Raw genomic sequence first — 27,187 nt, forward strand, 5'->3', positions numbered from 1 at the left:
AGAGAGAGAGAGAAAGAGAGAGAGTGTGCATTTACATGTGTGTTCCATGGACTCTTGGGGAGGCTTCTAGAATAGAATTTGGTCTTCCTCTGGTTCTACAGACTTTACAGAGGATTTACTATGTTCCACTGAACTGTGAGGGCAAGGAGTGGACCAGAGATGCTGGCCCCTGTCCCAATGGGATTCAATGAGAGCCAGGGGAAGTCAGAGTGACACTAGCCTGAGAAACACATCTGGGTTCTGGCTCATCTACTCATGAACTGAAGGACTGTTTACTGAACAGTGACTCTGTGCTTGGGACACAGCAATGAGCAAGACCAACAGGTCCCTGTTGCATTGGAGCTCTTAGTATTATGGGGGGCTGCAGGTATTACAAAAATAGGCAAGTTCAGAAGGATAATATGTCAGATAGTGATGGAGAAAGAAATGGTAAAATGGGATAGGGGATAACTAGGGGGTGACTCAAGATGGAGTGGTCAGGGGAAGCCTCCTGAAGAGGGGATATTTGTCACTAATTAGCGTAGAACAGCAAGCCGAGTCTCCCCTTCACTTGGGTCTTCTACTGTATAAACCAGGGGTGTGGATTAGAGGAACTCGATGGGCCTGCCTAGCTTAGAAATGTAATGGTTTTATCTCCTCCTGCATGATCCTGTTACCCAATCCTAAAAAAGGAAAAAGAAAATCAAGCCAATTATACTATATTACCTCTCTGCTCCCCCTCCAGGATCACCAGGTCCTGTATTTATAGGACAGAGACACCAGGAGCAGTGGACAAGCACTTTTATGCAGTTAGCTTCATTTTCAGGTGCCGCTCCTGCTCACCCTCCGCTGCCCCTCCCTGGCTGCAGCTGGGTTGGAACCCCCGGCCCAGGGGGCAGTTCTTCAAGCACCTCCTTGAAGGCTGCCTGCCTTCCCTCGGATCTGTCGGAGGGAAGGGTCCATGGAGACAAGACCCCCAGGCAGCTATGTTTTTCCCTGTGGAAGCAGGAGTGTTGGCCCAAATCCTGCAAGGCCCCAAGTGGCTGGGTGAAGGTTGTGAGGTCCAAGGTACACACACTGCCCTCTCTCGAGCTCTCAGCAGAGCCCCCGGGAGCTGCCCGCTGTTCTCTGGGTGCTATGATGTCCTTAGACCCTGCAGGGCAGATGGCTCCCTGGAGACACAGCTGTTCAGGCACTGCCTCCAGGTCATCCTGGCCAAGAGGCTGATGGTGAAAGATGTGGTCTGGGGATCAGGATTGGCCTTCAGGATGCCCTGCATTCCACTGCCTTGCCTGTGGCTGGGACATCCTGCCTGGACCTGTCACGGCCATTTCTGGGCTTCCAAACCAGAGCATGGGCCAAGGGAGAGAGCTGGCAAATCGCTAAAAATAAAAATATTCCCCCCACATTCCACTGGTGTGAGCTTCCTCTAACATTATACTATGACGGTGTATTTCACATTCTCAAAAGTTTATAATGATCTACACGAAACATCACTACAACAGCGAGCTGAAGCCCTCACCCTGCCCCAGCACTCTGGCATTGCCCGGTCCTGCCAGCAGCTCCAGGAACCACAGGACGGATGTCATGGTCAGCCCCAGCCCCAGCGTCTTGGTGGCCTCCAGGACAGTATCCTTAAAGAAATACAGCCCCCTCCATGGGAATCAAAGTCACTAGTTGCTCCCAGCAGCCCATAGTTCACTTCTGAAGCCAGGGCAAATGAGGGGCGCTGCCTTCATCTGTACTTCATTCTTGCGGGTATAATGCATGGCTGGATATTTCCTGGAAATTCAATTGCTTCCCAAACCTGAAAGGGGAACAGGATGCTTTTGGTTAGGCTGTGCATGCCAATACTGACTTTTCCCAGGATTGAATCGGGAGTAGGGGAGGCCACCGGCCACTGCCTCTGGGTCTTGGGCACTGCATCTGTGTCTTGCCTCCCAGGAGCTGCATTTATACCCCAAGCTCTGAAGGAAGAGGCCCCCTTTGCCCTTTGCAGAAGCTCCACCTCCCTAGGCTGAGACTGACACCTGTTTTCCTACCCTACGGTTTTCTTTCCTTCTTGTTTTTTTTTTTTTTTTTTTTTTAGAGAGTCTCACTCTGTCACCTAGGCTGGAGTCTTGTCTTTTCTTTTCCCTCCCTCCCTCCCTCCTTCCTTCCTTCCTTCTTTTTCTCTTTCTTTCTTTTCCCTCCCTCCCTCCCTCCTTCCTTCCTTTTCTTTTCTTTCTTTCTTTTCCCTCCCTCCCTCCCTCCTTCCTTCCTTCCTTCTTTTTCTCTTTCTTTTCTTTCTTTCCTTTCTTTCCCTACCTCCCTCCTTCCTTCCTTTTCTCTTTCTTTTCTTTTCTTTTCTTTCCTTTTTCTTCTTCCCTGCCTCCCTCCCTCGCTCCTTCCTTCTTTCCTTCCTTCCTTCTTTTTCTCTTTCTTTTCTTTCTTTCCCCTCTTTCTCTCCCTCCTTCCCTCCCTCCCTCCTCCTTCCTTCCTTCCTTCCTTCCTTCCTTCCTTCCTTCCTTCCTTCCTTCTTTCCTTCTTTCTTGACAGAGTCTTGCTCTGTTACCCAGGCTAGAGTGCAGTGGCACAATCTCGGCTCACTGCAACCTCTGCCTCCCGGGTTCAAGTGATTCTCCCGCCTCAGCCTCCCAAGTATCTGGAATTACAGGCACCCACCACCATGTTGGGCTAATTTTTGTATTTTTACTAGAGACGGGGTTTCACCATGTTGTCCAGGCTGGTCTCAGGCTCCTGAGCTCAAGTGATCCATCCACCTCGGCCTCCCAAAGTGCTGGAATTACAAGCGTGAGCCACCACACCCGGACAACCGCACGGTTTTCACTGATGCTCCTACCTAACTCCCAGAGAGATTCTCTCTTTGCTTTTTGCTCCAGATATTAATTATATTCCAGGATGGCTCTTCCTGACCACGTGGCCCCTATCCTGTCACCTCCCATGGCTGGGCATGGAGAGGGTTCTCTGGATTGAGAACCAGGGTGCTTGAGTTCTAGCCAGGACAGTCCCCAACCCACGGTGTGACTTTGGGCAAGTCATGTCAGTTCTCTGGGCCTCACATTTCTCTTTGCTAGAGCAGGTGAGATACCTGAAAAAAGCAAGGTGGCTTCTCGCTCCACAAAGTGTGGTCCCTGGACCAGCAGTGCTGGCATCTCCAGGGAGCTTGTTAAGAAAGGCAGAGTCTAAGACATGGTCCACCCTGGACTTACTGGATCAGAATCTATAGTTTGACAAAATCTGTCGATTCATTAGCACATTAAAGGGTGAGAAGAACTGGTAAGAGTGATATGCAGTTATTTTGCTTAAAGTTTGGCTAATTTAATAAGAGCAACAGAGAATTTCTGAGATTCTTGAAGTAATAAATACAATGTTTAAAAGAATTGCAGTGGACAGAGAGACTGAGGGGTGAAGTTGGTCAGGGAACAGGTGAGCAGGCAGCTGCAGCCCTCCAGGTGTGGCCACAGGAACCTGGTGGTGGGTGACGAGTGTGGGCTTGGTTGGCTTGATATTGCTGAGGAAGAATGGGTAATTCTTGGTGATACATTGAATGTCCAGCTAATATGGAGGAAGAGATTGGAAATAATTCACAGCTGTGAGGCCTTTGTCCTTCGGTTCTAATTCTGTGTGCAAGACCTCTGGCTGGCCTTGTTTTTTTTTTTTGGAACGGAGTCTCGCTCTGTTGCCCAGGCTGGAGTGCAGTGGCCAGATCTCAGCTCACTGCAAGCTCTGCCTCCTGGGTTTACGCCATTCTCCTGCCTCAGCCTCCCGAGTAGCTGGGACTACAGACGCCCGCCACCACGCCCGGCTAGTTTTTTTGTATTTTTTTTTAGTACAGACGGGGTTTCACTGTGTTAGCCAGGATGGTCTCGATCTCCTGACCTTGTGATCCGCCCGTCTCGGCCTCCCAAAATGCTGGGATTACAGGCTTGAGCCACCGCGCCCGGCCTTGTTGTTTAATTAAACAAATATGGTCCTTATTTTTAAAACATTCCGACCTGTCCTAATTGAATCCTAGAATGGGAAGTAAGAAGACAAGGTACACCAGAGCCTATAATGGTCATGTGTTCCTGTCACTCTGGACTTGTGGTTCCCAGCTCTGCTACACAATGGAAATCACTGGAGAATCTCTAGAAATCCTGGTGCCCAGACCACAGCCCAGAACCATTAAGTCAGGATCGCTGGGGTGGGTCCAGTGGTTATGAGGCATGGCCAGGGCTGAAACTCGCTGCTTTTGTCTCTCTAGTACAAGGACTGGCAGGGCAAGAGCAGGGGGCCTGTGGGCACGTGGCTGCTGATGAGATCTGGGGTCTGATGTTTCTGCTGCACTGTCGAAATGCAGCCTGGGCCAGGATTGTAAACGCTGCCGGTGGTAAGGAGCATGGAGTCTGAGCCATCTCCCACTCGGATGATCTCTGAGCCCCTCACACAGTTTCATGCAGTAATGACAGGGGGTGGGTGGGGTGGGGCCTAGGAAGAAATGCTACAGAATAGGGCTGAGAACATGCTCTGCTCCAAGACATAGTTCCTTACATGCACAGACCTCAACACAAAAGGCACCACTTACAACTCATTCACTTTATGGACCCCAGTTAAGTGATGAAGCTCTGTCTATATTGGGATTTTGATTACTGTGGGTTCCCAGAATGGAGGGCATGCTACAGATACACCATTAAAAAAAATCACACCTCATGGTGTGGGGCCAGCTCTTACCACAGAGGCCACTTCCCTGCTAATAATTTCTTGGTGCTTGGGCGTTGATGAGGGACTTTAATGGACATTATCTGGGGAAGGATCAGAGCCTGGGCAAGGGAGGAATCTGTACATGACAGACAGTGAGAGGGAGGCTTGGGGAGGTGACCCGCCCAGTGTCACACAGAGCGGAGATGGCCTGGGAATTTCTGCCTTTTCCCTCCCAGTTCGGGGCTCTTTCTCTTTCCCTCGGAGGGTTTCTGAACACAGAAGAGAGCTGGAGGGTTTCTCCGAGTGGGGCTGGAGGGCTGGGAGAGGCAGGACCTCTTCCTAACACCTCTTGGAGAAGACAGACTCATGGTTATGGGGGTCACACCATGGTTCCTTTCCAGATGGGAATACTTCCAAACTCAGCGATTAAGCAAGATTAAAAACAAAAAGGCCCTCTAGAAAGGGGTTAACCTCATTTCCTCAGTGTAAAAACTGTCCTTGGCAGTTGGAAACGGCAGAGTTGACTCCACAGATGACTGATGCCCCTTACGGGGGTTATATACCTGTCCACACGTGCCCCTGGCAGGGATTTAAACATTCCATGCTGTTCCACGCATCCTAAATCAAGTAGATTCATCCTGGCCCTTGGTGAAGCCTAAGAGCTGGTGAGGCTTATGTTAAATTGCCCTCTCTGGGCTCCTGCTCCCGGGCTGACAGTCACAAATTCCCCTTAATGAGCACTCCTGAAGTAACCAAGGCAGCGCTGTGTGCTAAATTAAGATTCGAGAGCCCAGGCAGGGAGAGGGAGGTGTTTGCTTTGGCTGAGAAGGTGCCTGGGCCCCGGCCTGTGTGTTTGCCTGGGTGCCCTGATAAGTGGGCTGCATATTAAGTGCCGCATGGTGGGACCAGAACCATCTGCTGTATGTCCTGAGAGGTCACGCCTGCTGGCCCTTTGGGACCTGGTGGCAGAGGGACCTGGTGTCAACCTGTCTTTGGCTTCCTTTGTGGCCCTGTCATCACTGAAAAGCCAGAATGAATATTCTTCCTTTCAGAATAAAAATTGAGCCGTGGAAGTTTTGTTTGCTTTGATGAATTACTTCCAGGCTGCTGTTGTTTGGAGAGCAAAGCGCCACAGCTGCAGGGCGGGTAGAGGCTGCGGTCTCTCCCCTCCTGTCAATGCTGGTTCCTGTTCCTGAGGCTGAGCGAACTCCTGACAGCAGAGTGGGCACATCTTGGTAGCTGCAGCTTTTCGAGACAGTGTGGCCCAGTGGGGAGAGAGCAGAAAACCTGGGTTATGCTGGCTCTGCCATTTATCAGCTGTGTAACCTTGGGCAAGTGATTCAATCTCTGTGTGCCTCAGTTTCCTCACCTGTCAATAGGGGATCATAATCTTGGCCCTGCATGCCTTACAGGAGCGTTAAGAGCATTAAATGAAACAATAAAAAATGAAAACATTTATAAATGGTAATTTGCCATACATATTTTAATAAAAGTGCCTGCCCTTCAATCCCGCTCTCTGCACTGCCTGGGGACAGTGTTAGCAGGAGGACCCCACTCTGACAGGGACCCGGACTTCTGCCTCTTCTGTTTGGAGACAGTTAGATGATCACATCTCTCTTATATGTACAAAAGCTTAGTGAACATAAAGACATTGCTTGCTTGTAGGCTTCTTGAGGGGAGGAATGATGGTCGGTTTCTATGGATTTGATACAGGGGAAGGGATATCCCAGCTCCAAAGGATATCCTGCATAACCAAGCCTTCCTCCACTTGTGCCCTGGACACCGTCACCTCTACTTTCTCAAGGAAGTTTTTCCTGCAGCTCTGCTCCCCTCTCCCACTGTAGCTTCAATTTCCCTCCTCTGCATGTTTCAGCACATGAGCAAGTCTTTACAAGACCCCTTTACAACACATGAAACATCCCTCTGGGCTCCTGCTTCCCTTTAGCTCCAGCTCCAGTTCTCTGCTCCTGTCAATGCTCAATCCCCTGGAGGAGTTGTATCTGCTCACTGCCTCAGCCTCTTTCCTTTCCATCCTCTCGCCAGTCCCCTGGCTAAATAGCGCTTGTCCATGACCACCCTGACATGCAAAATGACCTGTGGTCCACATTCCATCCTGCCACACTCTACTGGCCCGTCTCTCCTTGGAGCTTGGGGCTTGTGCTTCTCCAGCTTGTGCCTGAGGCCATACCCACTCATCCTTGCACCCTGGCAGTGCCTTCTCAGCATCTCTGCTTCCTCTCTCTCTGCAACTGTTGGAGAGCGCCAGGGGGCTGTTCTCAGCAATTTGAATACCTCCATCTCTGCTCTTCAGAGGACATTGTACTCAGTCCTGTGGCTTCAGACACCATCCAGACATGATGACTTGCCTATTTCCTTTTCTAGCTTAGACTTTCTCTCTGAGCTCCACTCATGCTCACCTGTCTACTCGTCACTTCCTCTTGGACGTCAAACATCATCTGAAACTTCAAACAGGGTAGCCAGAACTCTCCATCCCTCCAGACCCTTGCCTCTGATGGCCATGCTTCCCTGCCTTTATCATTTCAGTAAATGGCACTGCCATTCTCTTAGCTGCTCAGATCAAAAGCCCAGGAGGTGCCCTGACTCTCCTCTTTCTCTTGCATCTCACATTCAGTCTACTGGTGAGTCCAAGCCACAGTCATCCCTTGCTGGCACTTTCATGGTAGCCTGGTAACTGGTCTGCCCTTGGCCCCTACAATCTACACTACATATGACAAAGTGAGCTTTTTAAAGCATCAATCACATCATATCACTCCATGGTTAAAATTCTTCAGTGGGCTTCCACTGTACCCAGAATAAAATCCAAATCTCTTTCCTCTGTGCATAAGGCTGGTGTGACTTGGCCTTTGTGCTCTTGCTCCCTGCCCTCCAGTCACTCTGGTCTCCTTCCCACCTTGTGGCCAAGAAAAGCTTTCCCTTCAGGCTTCTCGCTTTCCACTCCTCTGCTAGGACTGTGCATTCCCAGAACGTGGAGTGCCTGCTCCATTCTCCTGATGCAGCTGTCAGTTTAAAGTTCTCTTCTCCGGTGAGGCCTCCCCAACCTACCCAGCTAAAAGCAGTCTTCCCAGTTACTGTCTACAACATTACATAGCTTAGTTATTTCATAGCACTTATTAGCCCCTCAAACAATCTTACTTATTTGTTGATGTGTTCATTGTCTGTCTCCTTCCTCCCCCAGAATGTCAGTTTCTCACCTGCTGGGCTCTGTCTTGTTCTCTGCTGTAGCCCCAGCACTAGTAGTAGCTGTCATAAGAAGGCACCCAACACATATAGTGTTTGCTGACTGATTGGCTGTTCATTGCTGTTCAGTGCCTGATACATATCATCAGAGTATTTGGGGCATAGATGGGGACTTGGAGATCATGGAATCCAGTCTTTTTTTTTTTGAGACGGAGTCTCGCTCTGTCGCCCAGGCTGGAGTGCAGTGGTGGCGCAATCTCAGCTCACTGCAAGCTCCGCCTCCCGGGTTTATGCCATTCTCCTGCCTCAGCCTCCCAAGTAGCTGGGACTGCAGGCGCCCGCCACCTCGCCCGGCTAGTTTTTTGTGTTTTTTAGTAGAGACAGGGTTTCACCGTGTTAGCCAGGATGGTCTCGATCTCCTGACCTCGTGATCCGCCCGTCTTGGCCTCCCAAAGTGCTGGGATTACAGGCTTGAGCCACTGCGCCTGGCCCCAGTCTTCTTTTTTAGACAAGGAAACTGAGAATGAGACAAGATCACCGCAGAGCTGGGCTGTCCCAGGCCTAAGAAAGGACCTGACAGTGGTGCTGAGGTTGCCGGTCCTGGTGGTGAAGAGAGGATAGTAAAGAAGCAGGCTGGCAGCCAAGCAAGGCGAGGACAGCAGGACCAAGGCCGGCTCTCAGCTGCGGTGCTCCATCCATGCACAAATCTCTTCCTGCCCAAACTACACACGGTTGGTGGAGAAGCTGAGTGCAGGCCCTGCAGGGCAGGCATCAGTCATTATACATCCAATCTGCCGGCCGATACCATCAGGGCGGGGGCGCCTTTCTGGCAATGTGACGGCAATGTTAAGCCTGCCTAGTAGCCTTTGGGTTATGGGGAGGAGACTAAGACAAAACGCAGGCCTGGGGTAAGGGGCCCTGGGGCTTGCCCTGTGGGTGTGTGGGGGATGGAAGGCAGAAAGAGAAAAGGCCCATCCACCGCAGATGGGAGATGGGCAGCTGCCAAGAGGACGGGGCTGGGGGTGGAGGGGGCAGTGATGCAGGCCAAGAAGAGCCTTCTTCTCTTCCTATTGTGTGACACGCCACACTTACTTCCTCTGTGATTGTTACGTGTCCTCGGGCCTGGGCTCTCAAGTAGTGTTTACACTTGCAGCTCTTTGGCAAGAACCACACTCTGATGGGGGAGTGAGTCTTCAAGCCAGGGGTTCAACGAGTTACCAAAACATCGCTCAGCCCCTTCCTGTTTGTAGATGGCTGAGCGAAGGAGACAGCTGACTTTGGGGAGAGAGAACAAAGGAGCTGAAGATCTGGAAGAGACAGAGAGCAAGCTCTGCCAAGAGGGGCAGGAGCACCTGGGCCGCCCACTCACTTGGGCCTGTCTTGGTGTTTCTGATGCTGCCCCTTGAGGCTTTCTCAAGAAGGAATCGGAGGCTGGGCACATGTGAGTGACTGGTAGGCCAGTCCCGTGGCTTCAGGAACATGCAGGAAACTCCCTACTCCCCTCCCACCTCACTGTGTGCTCCCCACAAGTGTTGGTGACCTGTGGCACTGGAGGAGCCACCAAGGGAGGTGAACTTACATTGCTTCTGCAGAATGCTCTGTCTGGCTTTGATGAAGGCCAGGATGTCCGAGTCCGTCTGGCTGTCTCCAGTGAGAGGGATGGATGACATTGGCTTCTTGGGGATGCTGGGGGCAACCACGTGTCACATTTTACTACACTTTACAACTGGACTCACCACTTATCTTTCCAAAATGCTTTTCAATTTTTGGTGACTGATCTCACCCAGAAAGTTACATGACACGGCTGGCCTGCTTCTCACTCCCTCCTACCTTCTCTGTGTGGCAGCCACACTAAGTCTCCTGTTATGCAAATTGGGTCAAGTCACTCTCTGCCATAGACCCTGATATGGTTTGACTGTGTCTGCACCCAAATCTCATTTTGAACTGTAGTTCCCATAATTTCCACGTGTTGTAGGAGGGACCCGGTGGGAGATAACTGAATCATGGGGTGGCGTCCCCATACTGTTCTCATGGTAGTGAATAAGTCTCATGAGATCTGAAGGTTTCATAAGAGGTTTCCCCTCTCACTTAGCTCTCATTCTCCCTTGGCTGCCACCATGTAAGACGTGCCTTTCACCATGATTGTGAGGCCTCCCCAGCGACGTGAACTGTAAGTCCATTAAATCTCTTTTTCTTTACAAATTGCCCAGTCTCAGGTACGTCTTTATCAGCAGTGTGAAAACAGACTAATACAGACCCTTTAGTGGTTTTTCACCACTCACAGAATAAAACTCAAACTCTGTCCCATGACCCACCAGGCTGTCTGTGACATGACCCCGATTCAGTAGCTCCAGCTGCCCCCTCTTCTTTCAGTGACTTGCATTTACCAAGCCGCATCCAACCTCAGGGCCTTTGCTCTGATGCTTTCTCTCCCTGGACTCCCCTTCCCCCAACCATCACATGGCAGCTGCGCTTTCTCTCACTGCCTTCTCTATCTTCTCATCACCACCCCTCCTGTCCTCCCATCCCCGATTTACCCAAACCAGCACCCCTTAACCTGGGGCCTGCCAACTTCTGCGCCCAGCTTAGATGTCATATCCTTCAGTATTGTATCCCCATTCCCCATGTGACTTAGCTAGTTGACCTCAAAGCAGAGATTACTATTCTCCTGTCTCTCCTTAAAAACAGAACCATATTTAGCTAAGTTGCCACAACTAAAAAAAACTACCTTTCCCAGACTCCTTTGCTGTGATGTGTGGCCAGGTAGCCAGGTGATGGCCAATGAGATTTGTAAGTAGAAGTGTTGCGGGGAAATCTCCTTAGAAAGGGAGGGCTGTGTGTGCCCTCCCCCATCCCCTTTTCCATCCAGCTTCTCCATATAGCATTTTCCTTCAGCAAACTCAGAGCAGTACACTTGCCTGGTCTTGGCAACTTTCTGTCTGTCCTCAGCCCTGTGCCTCTGCACAGCAGGAGGCGGTAGCCACTTCCTTAGAAGGCAGTAAGGATGGTATGTAACAAGGGGCTGGCCATTCCCACATGTAGTTTTGGGTGTTGGCTTTCCAGCTGCAGCCCAGCTGGAAGTGCTAAAGCAGAGTCCAGGCAGGCAGGGCAGTGGCTGAGCTGGTGAGAGGCTGAGCAGCCATTCTAGTTGGAGGATACAAACACCCATGGTGCTGATCAACTCTGCTAAGCCTGGAAGCAAACGCTGCTGGGTGCTGAGGCCAGGCTTGTCAGCTCCATGCTCTGCTCTGTGGCGGGGCTGCCCTGGGCTGGCTCTTTCGCTTTCTGGCCCCCCAGGTACATCTATTTACAAAAAGATATGAAGCAACTCTGCCCGCACAGGGCCCTGGTGACTGTGGGAGAAAACCTCCCTGCTTTGAGTTGGCCCGTGTGAGAGAGTCCAGGGAATTCCCAGGGGACCAGGGCAGAGGCCAGACCTGGGCTCTGTCTGTGTGGCTACTAGACGAGGGGCTTTTTCAGGGAGTAGATTGGAGATGGAGGCCCACTCCGCCCACTGCAGGGGCTGTCACAGGCATTAAAGGAGAAGACCACAGACCTGTCTTCCAGTGGGGTGCTGGTGCTGCTCTGTTTCTGGCTGTGTGGACTGGGGCAAGGCGAGGGCAGGATTTTCCTGGCATTCACATCACTGCAAAACACAAACCAACAAAAGCAAAAGGAATGGGGGCAAATTTATAGAAGATAAATTCAGGGTTTATATCTAGGAGCTGTTATGGACTGAATGAGTCCTCTCAAAATCCATATGTTGACACCCTAATTCCCAGTGTGATGGGGGGCCTTTGGGAGGTGATTAGATTTAGATGAGGTCCTGAGGGTGGGGCCCCCGCACTGGGATTAGTGTCCTTATAGGTATAAGAAGAGGATGAGAGGCCAGGCACGGTGGCTCAAGCCTCTAATCTCAGCACTTTGGGAGGCCGAGACGGGCGGATCACGAGGTCAGGAGATTGAGACCATCCTGGCTAATGTGGTGAAACCCCGTCTCTACTAAAAAATACAAAAAACTAGCCAGGCGATTTGGCGGGCGCCTGTAGTCCCAGCTACTCGGGAGGCTGAGGCAGGAGAATGGCGTAAACCCAGGAGGCAGAGCTTGCAGTGAGCTGAGATCCGGCCACTGCACTCCAGCCTGGGTGCGAGACTCCGTCTCAAAAAAAAAAAAAAAAAAAAAAGAAGAGGATGAGAAACTACAGTGCGTTCTCTCTCTCTCTCTCTCTCTCTCTCTGTCTCTCTTGGCTCACTGCAACCTCCCCTCCACCTCCGGGTTCAAGCAATTCTCCTGCCTAAGCCTCCCGAGTAGCTGGGATTATAAGCATGCACCACCACACCCGGCTAATTGTTTGTATTTTTAGTAAAGATGGGGTTTCACCACATTGGCCAGACTGGTCTTGAACTCCTGACCTCAAGTGATCCGCCCACCTTGGTCTCCCAAAGTGCTGGGAGAGAGAGCACACAGCAAGAAGGAGGTGCCAGCAAGTGAGGAAGGAAGCCCTCAGCAGGAATTGAATCTGCTGTGCTATGGACTGGAGGTTTGTGTCCCTGAAAAGTCAGATGTTGAACTGAATCTCCAATGTAATGGTAGTACAGGTGGGGCCTTTGGGAGGTGATTAGGTCATGAAGGCAGAACTCTCATGAATGGGATTAGAATCCTTATAAAAGAGGCATCAGAGAGCTCCCTTGCCCCTACCACCATGTGAGAATGCATCGAGAAGACAGCTGTCTATGAATGAGGAAGGGGGTCCTCACCAGACATCCAATCTGCCAGTGCCTTGACCTTGGACTTCCCAGCCTCCAGAACTGTGAAAAATAAACATTTGTTGTTTGAGCCACTCGTTCTATAGTATTTTGTTATAATGCCTGAGCAGACTAAGACAAGAGCCAAGAATCCTGTCTTGGATGGTTTACACAGCAATTTTCTTTCTTTCTTTCTTTTTTTTTGAGATGGAGTTTCACTCTTGTTGCCCAAGCTGGAGTGCAATGACGTGATATCCTGACCTCAGGTGATCTGCCCACCTTGACCTCCCAAAGTGCTGGGATTATAGGCGTGAGTCACTGTGCCTGGACTACACAGTAATTTTCATTGTTAGGGCATGCATCTGTTGGTTGTAGAAGTTGACCAAACGATGGCCACAACTGTTACTGATAGACATGCCAGGCTCTGTGAAAGTGCTCTGCAAACATCATGCCATTTAATCCTCTCAATGACCTAAGAGGTGGATGTCATCATCTCCATTTTATACATGAGAAAACAGGCTTAGAGAGATTAAAGAAATTCTAAAAGTTATCCAGCTGGCAAGTGGCAGAATCTGGAGCTACTTAGGATTCTTTGAGGCTCCAGAACCTGTGCTCTCAGCCACAATGCCTTCTAACTGCACTTGACTCTGTGACATTCTGGGAACACACACTGGCCTACCCCCGACCACGCTGCCTGCCCCTGGGACCCAGCTTCATGCTCTCTGAGTGAGACGTCAGATCCAACAGCGCACTAGATGCAGCTGTGCCTGTTCACCTAGGCTGCTGACATGTGCGCCTTGCCTCGGATTCCTGGCTGAGTGCGGTGGGACCCAGAAGCTCCTCTTGGGAGGTGAAGAGGCACGTGGACACGGCTGGTTGGTGGCCAGTGTATTCCACATGCCTGTGGTGACAAGGTCCCTACTCTAATCTGTGCTGTAAGGAGATCTTCCTCGCTTCCTGCCTGGAGACAATGTCAGAGCTGGAAGAGGCCTAAGAAGTCACCTGGGTACAACCCTCCTTTTACACTCTGGGGACACTTGGGCTGAGAAGCAGGCTAGGGTTAGAGACAGGTAAGCTGGCTTCGCGGAGTCTGCATCTTCTGTCGAAGGTACTCCACAGACCTGACAAACTGCGTGTCTCATGGCCCCTTCCCCGGCTCTGGCCTTCCACCTTCCGATCTCAGCCAATGGCAAGGCTGCTTCCATAGGTCACGACTGTGGTCAAACAAGCAGGAAAAGACATCAGAGCCTGGGGAAGCCCCCCTCACCCACTAGTGTCCATTTCCTAGCAGTGGAGAGACTTTCCACGAGGTGCCCTTCATGGTGGGAGAGCAGACATCTCTGTGCTGGGTCTAGTGAGGGCTGCTGCAGGACCAGAGGTAGCCACAAGGTGGCAAGCTCTGCACGCTTTTCTTTAGAGAACAGTGACCAATTCTCAAGGCTCCTGCAGAGTGGTTCCTGGTGCAGCCTGGATAAGGGAAGGAGAAAAGGCTTTCCATCCTGCAAGTGCTTTCATAACAACGGGTCAGGGTCAGTTTGGAAGCTGTAGCAAATTTGCAAGACCAAGGCACTGGCACAAAAATGGCTCATTCACTCAATGGCTTCCCAGTGGAGCCATGGCTCAGGTTCCAGGGAGAGTTCACAGGTGTTAAACTATTGAAAGCTGGGAGGCGGTGGAAGAGGATGGAGAGATGGATGGGGCAGGGTAGAAGGGCATGATCACACTGTGGCCAATAGGGCCATCCAGTACCCTTTGCGGAGGCCCAGCTACCCTGCCTGTTGCCTCCACAGCTCATGCAGGAGGGCAGTGGAATGGAAGGCTGGGGGCTCCCGAGGGAAATGACTCTTCAAACCCTTAAGCTGCTCAAGTGTCCTGTTCTTGGATGCCACAGCTTCGTTTCTGTAATTCTGGGGATGATGCCATAAATGACCTCTGCCCTCTCCCTTTGCCCAACCAGCCTTTGACACTGATTTAATTTCTCATGTTGACGTCCCTCTGGAGAGAGAACATACCAGCCATCAGAATGAATTATCTTTCTTAAAAAGGATTAATAAGCCATGTTAATAATAATTAGGCCTCCTGGGTTGCCAATCAGAGTGTTTAGTGGGATCAGCTTCCAGGGCCTGAGCATCCCTGGGGAAGTGATGAATCAGGTTTCTTTCAGAACCCGATGAGCAGAGGACCAGCGCCCGGCCGCCCAGTTCCCCGCCTGCGGCAGTTCCACAGGAGCAGCCGCTCTGGAGCTCAGGCAGCAACTGCCGCTGGGCCCTCGCTGTCTCACCTCACGGCTCTGACTGGGCACTGGAACGTTTATCTGCTCACAGAGAGACCGTGTCGGAGGGACCTTTGCACATCTTACAGATGGGGCAAGGGAATCCCAAAGTGGGGAGCTGGCTTGTCCAAGGGTGTGCTGCTCGAAGGGGCCATGACTAGGATTCATGTGATTCAAATCTCAATAAAGGGAACTCGTTGGAGGTGGTCAATAATGACGTGACACATGCCTTTGAAGTCCAAGGTGCTTGACTGCAGGGTTAAGGGTCTCTAGGCAAGCACATCCAGGGATCATCTTAAGTTGGAATACCTAAGGAATGTCCACGAATGCCCAAGGCCAAGACAAGGTGGAAGGAGCACTATTCTGATGGGTGGCACAGCAGACAGTCCTGGAGGCCTTGCCCAGGGGCTACTCCTAAGACCTATTCCACTGTGGACTCTCTCAGAGATGCCAGCAGATAAAGGCTGGCAGCGGCATGGATCAACAAACAAGCAGTAAAGAGGCAGCCCTGGCTGCAAGGGAGCATGACAAAGGGAATGAAGCAGAGAGGAGGAAGAAAAGGAGAAGGGGGATGTAAGATAGGAATAGAGATAGGCAGAGCCGACAATGGAGGGAGAGATGGGAGAAGAGGGGAGTGGAGGAGGGAAGGAGGCAGGGAGGGGCAGGGGGAGCAGTGGACAGAAGGAAGAAAAGGCACTCGCCATGGAATGTGAAGGTCTAGGTTTAATCTGTGGCTCTTTTCTTTTTTTGAGACGGAGTCTCGCTCTGTCTCCAGGCTGGAGTGCAGTGGTGTGATCTCAGCTCACTGCAACCTCCACCTCCCAGGTTCAAGCAATTCTCCTGCACGCACCACCATGGCTGGCTAATTTTTGTGTTTTTAGTAGGGATGAGGTTTCACCACATTGGCCAAGGCTGGTCTTGAACTCCTGACCTCATGATCCACCTGCCTTGGCCTCCCAAAGTGCTGGGATTACAGGCATAAGCCACCATGCTCAGCCTAATTTGTGGCTCTTTATGTTATTAACTACAGAGTTAAAGCATCTCATTCCCTTTTGGGGCCTCAGTGTCCTCATTTGCAGAATGGGGAGGCTGAACTCAGGATTTCTCAGCTGAAATGGTGAGGGCCAGTCACAGGGAATTCTGGGTTTCCAGACCTTAGAAGTTTGGCCTTTTAAGGCAACACAGTTTGGTCCCTTAAAAATCCTGGCCTCTTGGGAAAATCAGATGGTGTGGACACATTGGAGAGTGGATACCCCAGGCAGGAGGATCTGGTGGTGGGAAGCACATAAAGAAAGCACCTTGTACAAAATATTACAAAATGTGGGCTGGTAAATGCCAACACCTAGTAGATAACATAATGGACATGTGTCCCTAAAAGGCAGTCGCTGATCCTAAACGAAATTGCTGTGAGGAATGCGGGGAGTGCACGACTCAGACAGGCCTGGGTTTGAGTCCACCACTGATTAGCTGGTGACCCTGGGCAAGCTACTTCATCTCTCTGAGCCTGCGTTTTTTCACATGTCAAGTGGGGGACCATGATAGGCACGTTGCTCGTGTGATTTGCACCTGGCCCATGAGGACCCTCTACGAAGGCTAGGGGATATTACTACCATCAGGCCAATGCTGTCTCCCTTGGGAACGTAGGAGCGCCAACAGCGAATCCTCCAAGTAGGATGTGTACAGGGAATGTCTGAGATGCCCTGATGGCCTGAGACAGGGTTCCCTACCCGCCTCACCCTGGCAGAGCTCTGTGAGCCCTTTACTACCAGCATCTAAAGCACGTGACAAGGATTTCTTTGTCAGAGGTGGAGCCCCCAGAGCTCTTCCTTTCCAATCTCTGGCGGGGTTACTTTTCCTCTCACCCGCCTAGTGTGACCATCCCATCCACGAATCCTGGCACTCCAACAACTGTTAGAGGAGGAAATATGGGACAGCCAGCCACGGGAGTTGAGGTGTTTTAACAAACACCGTTCAGGACACTCAGTGATCTCTTCCCCGGAATTAGAGCATCCAACCAGCACACCAGCAGCCACCACAGGGGATGGGGCTGAACGGCCCTCTAGGGCTGCCTGAAAACCATCTTCCCCAAGACCCTCCTGCCAGCAGTCACTGAAGGGGCTTGGGGTGGGGGTGGGGACTCTGGGAGCAGGATTTTGGGAAAAGCTCCTGTGGGTGATCTGATGCACACCTTTCAAATTCAAGGTTCTGAACACTAGGATTAAGCATTTTTTTTTGCAAGCATAATATATTTCTTTTCCTTTTTTTTTTTCTTTTTGAGACAGGGTCTCACTGCATCACTCAGACTAGAGTGCAGTGGTGCAGATCTTGGCTCACTACAGCCTTGACCTTCTGGGTTCAAAAGATCCTCCCATCTCAGCCTCCTGAGTAGCTGGGACTACAGGTATGTGCCACCATGCCTGGCTATGGATTTGTGGGGAGGGAAGGATGCTTTTCATGTTTTTTATAGAGATGGGGTTTCACCTTGTTGTTCAGGCTGGTCTTGAACTCCTGGCTCAAGTGATCCACCTGCCTTAGCCTCCCAAAGTGCTGGGATTACAGGCATGAACCACTGTCCCTGGCCAAGCATAGTATATTTCTACCTTGCATCTATTGGACCCCTTGCTGACACTCCTGGCTCTCTCTCTCTCTTTCTCTCTCTCTCTCTCTCACACACACACACACACGCACACGTACACACTCCAATGTCTTTGAAGTCAAAGGAAAAACGAGAGACAGGGCTTTCTATTCCCTGAGCAGGATATTGCTACTAGTAGAAGCTACCCAAGAGATGAGAAAAGAGGATGGAGAAATAGCCAGGGGTTCTGAGCCTCACAACCAAGAGGAGAGCTTGTTCTCATGGGGCAGATACATGAGGGGCTCAGCACAGAGCCAGAGCAATGGCTGAGGAAGCTGAGTCCTCTTGGTTGTGTTTTTCAGATGTGCTGTGTGGAGTCCTGGAGTTTTAGCGAGAGGGCTCCGTGTGTGGAACGAGGCAGGTATACAAGGGTTGCAATTCAAATTTACCAGCCTCTAGAGGTTGGCAGGTGCCCAAGTGAATGCGTGGAGTGGGCCAGGTGCAGGGCACAAATGCTAAGCTGCCTGCATTGCCATGGCATAGTGTGGCTGCCTAGTTATTCTGCTTTTGCATTTTTAAAAATCCATAGACTATTATTTAGAGAAGTTTTAAGTTTACAGACAATTGAGCAGATAGTACAGAGAATTGCCTTATACGCCTCTTCCCTGCCTAACAGTTTTCCTTATTATTAACATTTTGTATTAGTGTGATAAATTTGTTATAACTGATGAATGAATATTGATACATTATCATGCACTGAAGTCCATGGTTTATGCAGGGCTTCACTCTTTGTGCTGTACAGCTCTGTGGATTTTGACAAATGCATGACATCATCTATGCAACATTACAATATCATACAGATCACACAGAATAGTTTCACTGCCCTAAAAATTCCCTGTGCTCCATCTAGTCATCCTTCCCTCCCTACAAGTCCATGACAATCACTGACTATTTCACTGTGTCCATAATTTTGCCTTTTCCAGAATGTCATATAGTTGGAATCACATAATATGTAGTCTTTTCATATTACCATCTTTCACTAAGCAATATGCATTGCAGGTTCATAACTTTTCATGGCCTGATAGCTCTTTATTTTTGAGATGAAGTCTTGCTCTGTCACGTAGGCTGGAGTGCAGTGGCTTGATCTCGGCTCACTGCAACCTCTGCCTCCTGGGTTCAAGCGATTCTCCTGCCTCAGCCTCCCAAGTAGCTGGGATCACAGGTGCATGCCAATACCCTTGGCTAATGTTTATATTTTTAGTAGAGGTTGGGTTTCACCATGTTGGCCAGGATGCTCTTGAACTCCTGACCCCAAGTGATCCACCCACCTTGGCCTCCCAAAGTGCTGGGATTACAGACCTGAGCCACTGTGTCTGGCCTTGATAGCTCTTTCTATTGCTGAATAATATTCCATGGTTTGTTTATTCATTCACCTTTTGGAGGACATCTTGGTGGCTTTCAGTTTTGGGCAATTACAAATAATTTATAAATAAAGTTGCTATGGACAATCGTATTCTGTTTTTTTGTGTGTGTGTGGACATAAGTTTTCACCTCAATTAGGTAAATAACTAAAATGCAATTGCTGGATTTTATAGTAAGATCATATTGAGCTTTGCAAGAATCCATCAAACTGTCTTCCAAAGTGGCTGCACCATTTTGCATTCCCACCAGCACTGAACGAGAGTTCCTGTTGCTCCACATCCTCACCGGCATTTGGAATTGTCAGTTTATTTTGGATTTTAGCCATTCTAATATGTATGTAGTGGTATCTCGTTGTTGTTTTAATTTGTATTTCCCTGTGTGACACAGGACGCTTTGTACCTTGTCATGTACTTATTTGTCATCTGTATCTCTTCTTTGGTGAAGTGGCTGTTCAGATCTTTCGGCCACTTTTAAATTGGGTTGTTTATTTTCTTATTGTTGAATTTTTAGAGTTCTTTGTATACTTTAGATACAAGTCCTTTATCAGATACATGTTTTGCAAATATTTTCTCCCAGTCTGTAGCTTCTCTTTCAATTCTTTTAAAAATATCTTTTGCAGAGTGGTGTTTTAATTTTAAATAAAGTCCAACATCAATTTTTTCTTTCATGAATCTAGATTGTCTTCCAAAACACCAAGCTAGCCAAACAAATACCAGGCTAGCCAAACAAAACACATCAAGTCAGTTACTGATCCTGGGCTCAGGGGCTCACATAGGAACTGTGTCCTAAATCCAAAATATGAGGCAGTGAGAGGGCACTGGGTCTGGGATGGCGGTGCTATAGCCCCGGGCAGATGAGCCCAGCGGCTCCTTCCCCAGTGTGGTGTCCGGCATGCAGCAGATGCTGGAGAGATGGACTTCAAGATGGCACTATGCCAGCCACAATGGGCACAATGCTGTATACCAGTTCCCACTGCTAAGTGGAGCTAAGTGTGATGCCCAGACCCATGGGGGTGCCACTGCTCTGCAGCAGGACTGCTACTGAGGGCACGCTGAAATTGCACGGCCTCTGCTTTCACATGGGTCCAAGCCCAGATTGAGAGATGATGATGGCATGACCAGTCTACATAAGGCCCCCGAGAAGGGTCATGTGGACATTTGCTCCCTCCTGTTGCAACATAGCTTAGCCCTGAAGGCCATCTGGGATGGAAGGCATGGCTAGCATGTGACCTGCTGTCCTGCAACAGTGACCTGCTGGCCAGCTGAGTTGCCACCCTCCTGTCTCAGGCTGCCCTTGAAGGGTACACAGACCAAGTTTTTAAGCCCCCACCTTGTTCAGCATCCATGCTGTGGGGCAGGAAACTGAGGCTTGAAGACCCAGGGAGACCCCCAGTCTGGCCACTGTGGAAGCAAGGGAGTAGGTTTGGTGGGGCTGAAAGTGTTAAGGCTTGGACAGATGATCATATCCCAAATTGGCTCATGTGAGACATCTATCCATTTGGAAAAAAGAAGTTATATTCTTACCTCATCCCATATGCAAACATATATTGTAAGATTAAACATCTAAATATAAAAACACAAAATGATGTAGGAACTAGAAGAAAATATGGAATAGGTGACAAAAGCTGCTTCCTAGCTGTATGACCTTGGTACAAATCATTTGACCTGTCTATTTCCCAGTTTCCTAATCTGGAAGCTGACAGTTTCCTAATCTGGAAGCTGATAATAGGGCCTGCCTCAAGGTCACTGTGGTCACTAATTGGGTAAACATTGGGAAAGCCCTCGAGAGAGTGGCACATGGCAAGCAGCCTAGGACAGGACCTGCTGCCCCACCGTGCAATCAACACTTGCTGCTATACCGTGGTTTCATTACTTTTAACAGTCTATAGGTAGAAAAGTGCTACTGCTTTGTTTTATTTTGCATTGCTAATGAGCACCTGTCTTCCATGAACTGCCTGCCCATGCCCATTTAAAAAATGTTGGCCAGCTGTGGTGCCTCACACCTGTAATCCCAGCACTTTGAAAGGCCGAGGTGGGAGGATCACTGAAGCCCAGGAATTCAAGACCAGCCTGGGCAACAAGGTGAGACTCTTCCTCTACAAACAATGTTTTTTAATTAGCCAGGTATGGTGGCACATGCCTGTGATCCCAGCTACTCAGGAGGCTGAGGCAGGAGGATTGCCCGAGCCCAGGAGGTTGAGGTTGCAGGGAGCCCTGATCACACTGCTGTACTCCAGCATGAGTGAGAGTCAAACCCTGTCTCAAAGAAAAAAAAGTGTTTTTCATTTCATTGATCCATAGGAATTGTTTATATTCTGCATATTGATCTTTTGTTATATATATACACACATATATATGTATCTATATACATTAAACATTTTTTTCTTTAAGTACAAAAACAAAGGCACTCCAAAAAATTAGAATACAGGCTGAAGTGTTGGCACCAACAGCCAGATTGGAGGGTCTGGGAAAGTCCAAGGAAAATCTCAACCTGGTGTTGAGGGCTCACTTGCTGGCCTTTTCATTTTAAGAAGAGTTTTTTTTCTTTTTTCTTTTTTGAGACAGAGTCTTGCTCTGTAGCCCAGGCTGGAGTGCAGTGGTGTGATCTTGGCTCACTGCAACCTCTACCTACTGGGTTCAAGCGATTCTCCTGCCTCAGCCTCCCGAGTGGCTGAGATTACAGGCACGCACCATCACATCTGGTATTTTTGTATTTTTAGTAGAGATGGGGTTTCACCATGATGGCCAAGCTGGTCTTGAACTTCTGACCTCAGGTGATCCGCCCGTCTCAGCCTCCCAAAGTGCTGGGATTATAGGCGTGAGCCTGGCCAATAGTTGTTTTTTAAGAATACTTTTTTTTTTTTTAAAGAATAGTTTTAAATGTACAGAAAAGTTGGAAAGATAGTGCATGGAGAGCCTATGTAGCCTGTACACAGCTTCCCCTATTGGGCAGTTTTACCTTAGTGTGGTGCATTTGCCACAATCACTGAACCGACACTGATACATTGTTTTTAACTAAAGGCTATACTTTATTGGACTTTTCTTAGTTTTTCTCTAAAGCCTTTTTCTGTTCCAGGCTCCCACCCAGGACACCACTTTACATCTAGGTGGTGTGTCTCCCGAGGCTCCTCTTGGCTGTGACCGAGTCTCACATTTGGTTTTTTGGGGACCTTGACAATTTGAGGTATGCTAGTCAGGTATTTTGTAGAGTGTCCTTCCACTGGGATGTGTCTGATGTTTTCCTCATTCTTTGACTGGTGTTACGGGTTTCTGAGAGGAAGGCCACAGAGGTTGAGTGACACTCTTATCACATCATATCATGGGGACTGTCTGACACCTTCTTTTTTTTTTTTTGAGACGGAGTCTCTCTCTGTCGCCCAGGCTGGAGTGCAGTGGTGCAATCTCGGCTCACTGCAACCTCTGCCTCCTGGTTTTAAGCGATTCTCCTGCCTCAGCCCCCCAAGTAGCTGGGATTACAGGCGTGTGCCACCACACCTGGCTAATTTTTGTATTTTTAGTAGAGACAGGGTTTCCCCATGTTGGCCAGGCTAGTCTCAACCTCCTGATCTCAGGTAATCCACCCACCTTGGCCTCCCAAAGTGCTGGGATTACAGGTATGAGCCACCATGCCTGGCCCTCTGACACCTTTTTTAAAGCCCTATTTTATAGTTCCAATGTGAGGGCTCAGAACCCCTTCAAACCCAAAGGATTGCTCCTTGGTGGCAGAGATGGAGGCCACACACATACTGTCCTGGCCTCTGGCATCGGATGGACAATGGTGGGAGGCATGCATCATTGGTAATACCCCCTGGGTTGTGTGGTTGGAAACAGACAATAACATGGTTGTGGGGAAGTAGAGTCCCTGCTGGTCATCCCATCATTTAGGGAGACTGGCTCTGGGCCATCCTCATGTGTTATTGGAGGTTGCCTGAATCCTGGCTAGGATGAAGAGCTCTCCTGTGTCTCAGTAGGCTGGCTACCCACTGTCCCACTACCACTGTCCCCCAATCCCCTCTTCTCCCACGCTATGACCCTGTTCCATTCCTGCCAACCCCTTCTTCCCACTCAGAAGACAGCACCAGGGCTTGATTGTGAAACTTCTTGTCTCTTGTTACCATGGCAGTAGGTCTACTGGTTATCAGAACTAGGGAATGAAGGGGTGTGCACTCCAACCAGCTTGAAAGTCACTGTCCTGAGTATCTACGACTAATTAAAGGGTAAAACGAATTCATCCTCCTGGATCATACGGCTTATCAGGAGACATGAGAGCCACAGGAATAGGTTAAAGAGAAAGGTAGGGAGCCTTTTCTGGGAACTCTAACACCTCTGGTGAGTTCTCACCTTACCTCTTGTTAGAGAAGAGTTGGGACTGTTGATGCTGGGAGTCAGATGTCTGGAGAAACGGCTTCGTGTGATTGAGTGAGTTCACTGCTGGAGAGTTTACCTGTTGGCCCCAGAGGGAGTTTCACAGTGTTAGCTTGAATCTAATGCCATAGGAAGATGTTCTTGATGTAATTCTTTTTTTTTTTTTTTGAGATGGAGTCTCGCTATGTCACCCGGGCTGGAGTGCAGTGGCGTGGTCTCGGCTCACTGCAACCTCTGCCTCCCGAGTTCAAGCAATTCTCCTGCCTCAGCCTCCCGAGTAGCTGGGATTACAGGCACCCGCCACCACACCCAGCTAATTTTTGTATTTATAGTAGAGACGGGGTTTTGCCAGGCATGGCCAGGCTGGTCTCGAATTCCTGACCTAAGGTGATCTGCCTACCTTGGCCTCCCAAAGTGCTAGGATTACAGTCGTGAGCCACAGTGCCTGGCCTTGATGTAATTTTTAAGGGGAACAAGCCAGCTATAAAAGTTAGTGTACACAATGTGTATGGCCAAAAACAAATCTAGACATGGTAATGACCATAATGATGGGCGTCAACATATTGTCTAGGGATGGTAGAATTATGGGTAATGTTTAATTTATTCTTTATGCTTTCCTGTGCTTTCCAAGTTTTCCAAGTTGAACATGTATTCCTTTTTAAAGATAGAAAAGAAATGTTTAAAATGTTATCTTCATTCTTCAAAAATACTTTCTGGTTTTGCTTCTCCTTGTCCCCAAAACCCCCTACTAAAGTCAGGAGACATCTACCGAGCACTTCGTGTAGGGGAACAGCTCTGCCACGGTGCTCTGCAAGTTGCACGACCCCACATAGGCCTCAAGAGCAAGGCATACATCACAGCTGGTCTAAGTCTTGGCAGAATGCCCTGTAACCCTCCTGGAACGTGAGCCATACAGGAAGCTTGCGAGTGGTTGCTACTAGGTTATTTCCCACTTGCTTCCCTATCTTCCCAGAAGGTTGTCCTAGAAGTTTCTTGTCACCTCCCTTGTTCCGATAAGGTTTGGAGCTTTCTGCCTCTGCCCACTCAGGGTACAGCTGCAGGCTATAGAACTGCTCAGAGGCAGCATGGAATTGGCCCCTCTGTACCAGCGTATCCCACCATCCCCCTTGCTGTCATCCAGTCCCTTTTATTTCAGTGACATCCTGTGGTGCAGAGGACACATGGAGCTGACACCCTTGCCTACTCGGGCTTTCGCTGTCTCTGTAAGTCATACACTGTCTGAACGTGTCAGCTTTGCCTGGACACTTCCCAAGTTTCACTGGATGACCCTTGTCGACCGGTCAGTGGTGGACTCCCTCAGCTGCCAGCTGGGGAAGGCCTCATTCACTGATGAACTTGCTAGGAAGGGCTCTTAACCTGGGGTCCACAGACAGAATCCAGGGGCTCTGCCAATGTGGATGGGAACCAATCACATCAGTATTTTCCCTAGCTGCTACTTGAAATTATTTCTTTCAGTGATAAATGTAGACCACAAACCACAGAAGTATTAGCAATACCTGTGACTTTGTCACCCACAGAAATCAAACATATTTTCATATCACCTGACAGTTGGTGCAGAGATCTTGAAATATTGTGTCATTTCATCATTACTTTGAAGTTATGATAAATATTGGGCCCACACCTAGATCTTATTAATTCATGCATTTTAAAAGTGGTACCCATATTACTAGACCATAACTCAGAATATTCTGATAACTGTATTTCATTCTAACTAGTTTTCTTTGTTATCTCATGTATTTAATTTTATCCAAATATTCTTCTCTGTTGTCCTGCCACATGGCCACTTGGTATCACACTGGTTATTGCTTGGCTACGTCCTTGGCAAATCATCTTCTCTGGCTCTCAGCTTTCTTGTCCTTAAAATGAAGGGATCAGCCTGTCATATAATCACTAAGCGTTCTGCCAGCCAGACAAGTGATCTGACAGTGCGTATTTTGGCACTTCCGCTGTGCCACAACTGAAGCGTTCCATGAGGAAAACTGAAACTGGGATTTTGTGCTTACACTTATGGACAGGTTATTTCAGCCTTCATCAAACAGAAAACTTCTAAGAATTTGTCTAGAAAATACACAAAAAATTATCTACACATTATGTTTTGAGTAAAAAACTAGAAACCACCTAAATATTCAACGATAGGAGATTAAAACATATTTATGTGATGGAACAGAAATATCCATTAAAACAACCTTGTAGGATAATAACATGAAAAAATAGCTATGCTATACAATTAATTTTTTTGTTTGTTTGTTTGTTTTTGAGACGGAGTCTCGCTCTGTCTCCCAGGCTGGAGAGCAGTGGCAAGATCTTGGTTCACTGCAAGCTCCGCCTCCCGGGTTCACGCCATTCTCTTGCCTCAGCCTCCCGAGTGGCTGGGACTACAGGCGCCCGCCACCTCGCCCAGCTAGTTTTTTGTATTTTTAGTAGAGACGGGGTTTCACCATGTTAGCCAGGATGGTCTCAATCTCCCAACCTCGTGATCCGCCTGCCTCGTCCTCCCAAAGTGCTGGGATTACAGGTGTGAGCCACCACGCCTGGCCTACAATTAATTTTTTAAAAGCCATTTGCAATACTCGAACAGCTATATGATTTATTATTATTATTATTGTTTTGAGACAGGGCCTTGCTCAGTCACCCAGGTCAGAGTGCAGTGGGTCTATCACTGCTCACTGCAGCCTTGACCTCCCAGGCTCAAGCACTCTGCCCATGTCAGACTCCCAGGTAGCTGAGACTATAGGCACATACTACCATGCCTGGCTAATTATTTTTATGTTCATTTTGGTAGAGACAGGGTCTTGCCATGTTACCCAGGCTGGTCTTGAACTCCTGGGCTCAAGTGATCCTCCTGCTGCAGCCTTCCAAACTGCTGGGATTACAGGCATGAGCCACCATGCCCAGCCTGATTCTATTTGTATAAAAACATATGGATATATATGCATAGAAATCAAGGTAAAAGAATATAATCAAACATGTTAATATCAATTACATTTAAGTAGGGAAATTATGATTTTTACTTTCTTTGTGTTGTTCTGCATAGTAAAATTTCTGTAATTCATATTCACATATATATGACTGTGATAAGAAAAACAATAAATGTTGTCAGTAGGAAATCACTGGAGAATATCAAACAAAGCATTGGAGGCAAACCCACTGATTTTTGGGAGCTGTGTCTTTTATCCCTAATTTTTCCATTAATCAGGCAGAATTTTAGGCATGAGAGCAAGGAAACAATGAACCCCTGACCATCCGTCATCCTTGTTACTACAGTGAGCGCCTGCTTCATGAGCAGGAGCTGAGAACATGGGGGCCTGTGGGCCAAAGCCCCCACAGTGTCTCTTGACAGCCCCAATGGGGCTGCATGACTGGCCCCTCCCCAGCTTCCCTGATGTTCCCCAGGCCATACCTGCAGGTTGGTGGCCTCCTCTGCCCACCAGACTTCAAACTCTTTCTGTAGCTTCACCTTGGCTTTGTCCATGAGCAGCTGCAAGTGCTCGATCTCCACCTTCAGGGCTTTCAGGCGAGTGAACATTGTTTTATACCTGCAGTGGAATGGGGAAGAGTCAGTGCACTGCTCTCTTGAAAGCATGGCATAGAGCGGGGTTTGTAAGTGAATCCTGTGCCTCAGAATCCTGGCAGAGCTGCCCTGGTGCTCAGGGACTGGGACCCTATAGGAGCTTCAGAGGCCAGGCTACGGCACCAGGGTTTGAGTCCATCACAGAGAAGCAGAGGGAGACATTTTGGTCCAGTAGGCCCATGGGAATCTGTGTGTGAGATGAATGACCTCTCCTCCAAGAATGAGAACTGCCATTTGCTGAGCACTTACTAAAGCATAAGCATTGCTGCAGGCACTCAACATATATAAGCTCATGTAATCCTCCTCACAACCCTAGGGAGGAGATGCTATGCTTATCACCTTTATTTGACAGATTC

At 49.0% G+C, this 27,187-nt stretch overlaps 1 protein-coding gene across 2 annotated transcripts in view; it reads right to left on the reverse strand.

Annotated features, from left to right (window-relative positions):
- Window positions 1-1,390: 1,390 nt before the first annotated feature.
- KIF6 (kinesin family member 6) overlaps window positions 1,391-27,187 on the reverse strand; it is a 382,690-nt gene continuing 356,893 nt past the window's right edge. The window contains exons 18-23 of one of the 2 annotated variants that reach the window (XM_033217053.1): window positions 26,661-26,796; window positions 23,221-23,318; window positions 12,619-12,669; window positions 11,417-11,506; window positions 9,440-9,546; window positions 1,391-1,786 (exon numbers count right to left, since the gene is read on the reverse strand). In XM_033217053.1, the coding sequence (XP_033072944.1) occupies window positions 1,770-1,786; window positions 9,440-9,546; window positions 11,417-11,506; window positions 12,619-12,669; window positions 23,221-23,318; window positions 26,661-26,796 (499 nt within the window). In that variant the 3' untranslated portion in view covers window positions 1,391-1,769. Of the gene's footprint in view, window positions 1,787-8,361; window positions 9,168-9,439; window positions 9,547-11,416; window positions 11,507-12,618; window positions 12,670-23,220; window positions 23,319-26,660; window positions 26,797-27,187 lie in introns of those variants that run through there. The other variant, XM_033217051.1, reaches the window with a different exon arrangement.

This window comes from Trachypithecus francoisi, unplaced genomic scaffold, assembly GCF_009764315.1.
Source record: "Trachypithecus francoisi isolate TF-2019V2 unplaced genomic scaffold, Tfra_2.0 Lachesis_group10, whole genome shotgun sequence".
Taxonomy (NCBI): Eukaryota; Metazoa; Chordata; class Mammalia; order Primates; family Cercopithecidae; genus Trachypithecus; species Trachypithecus francoisi.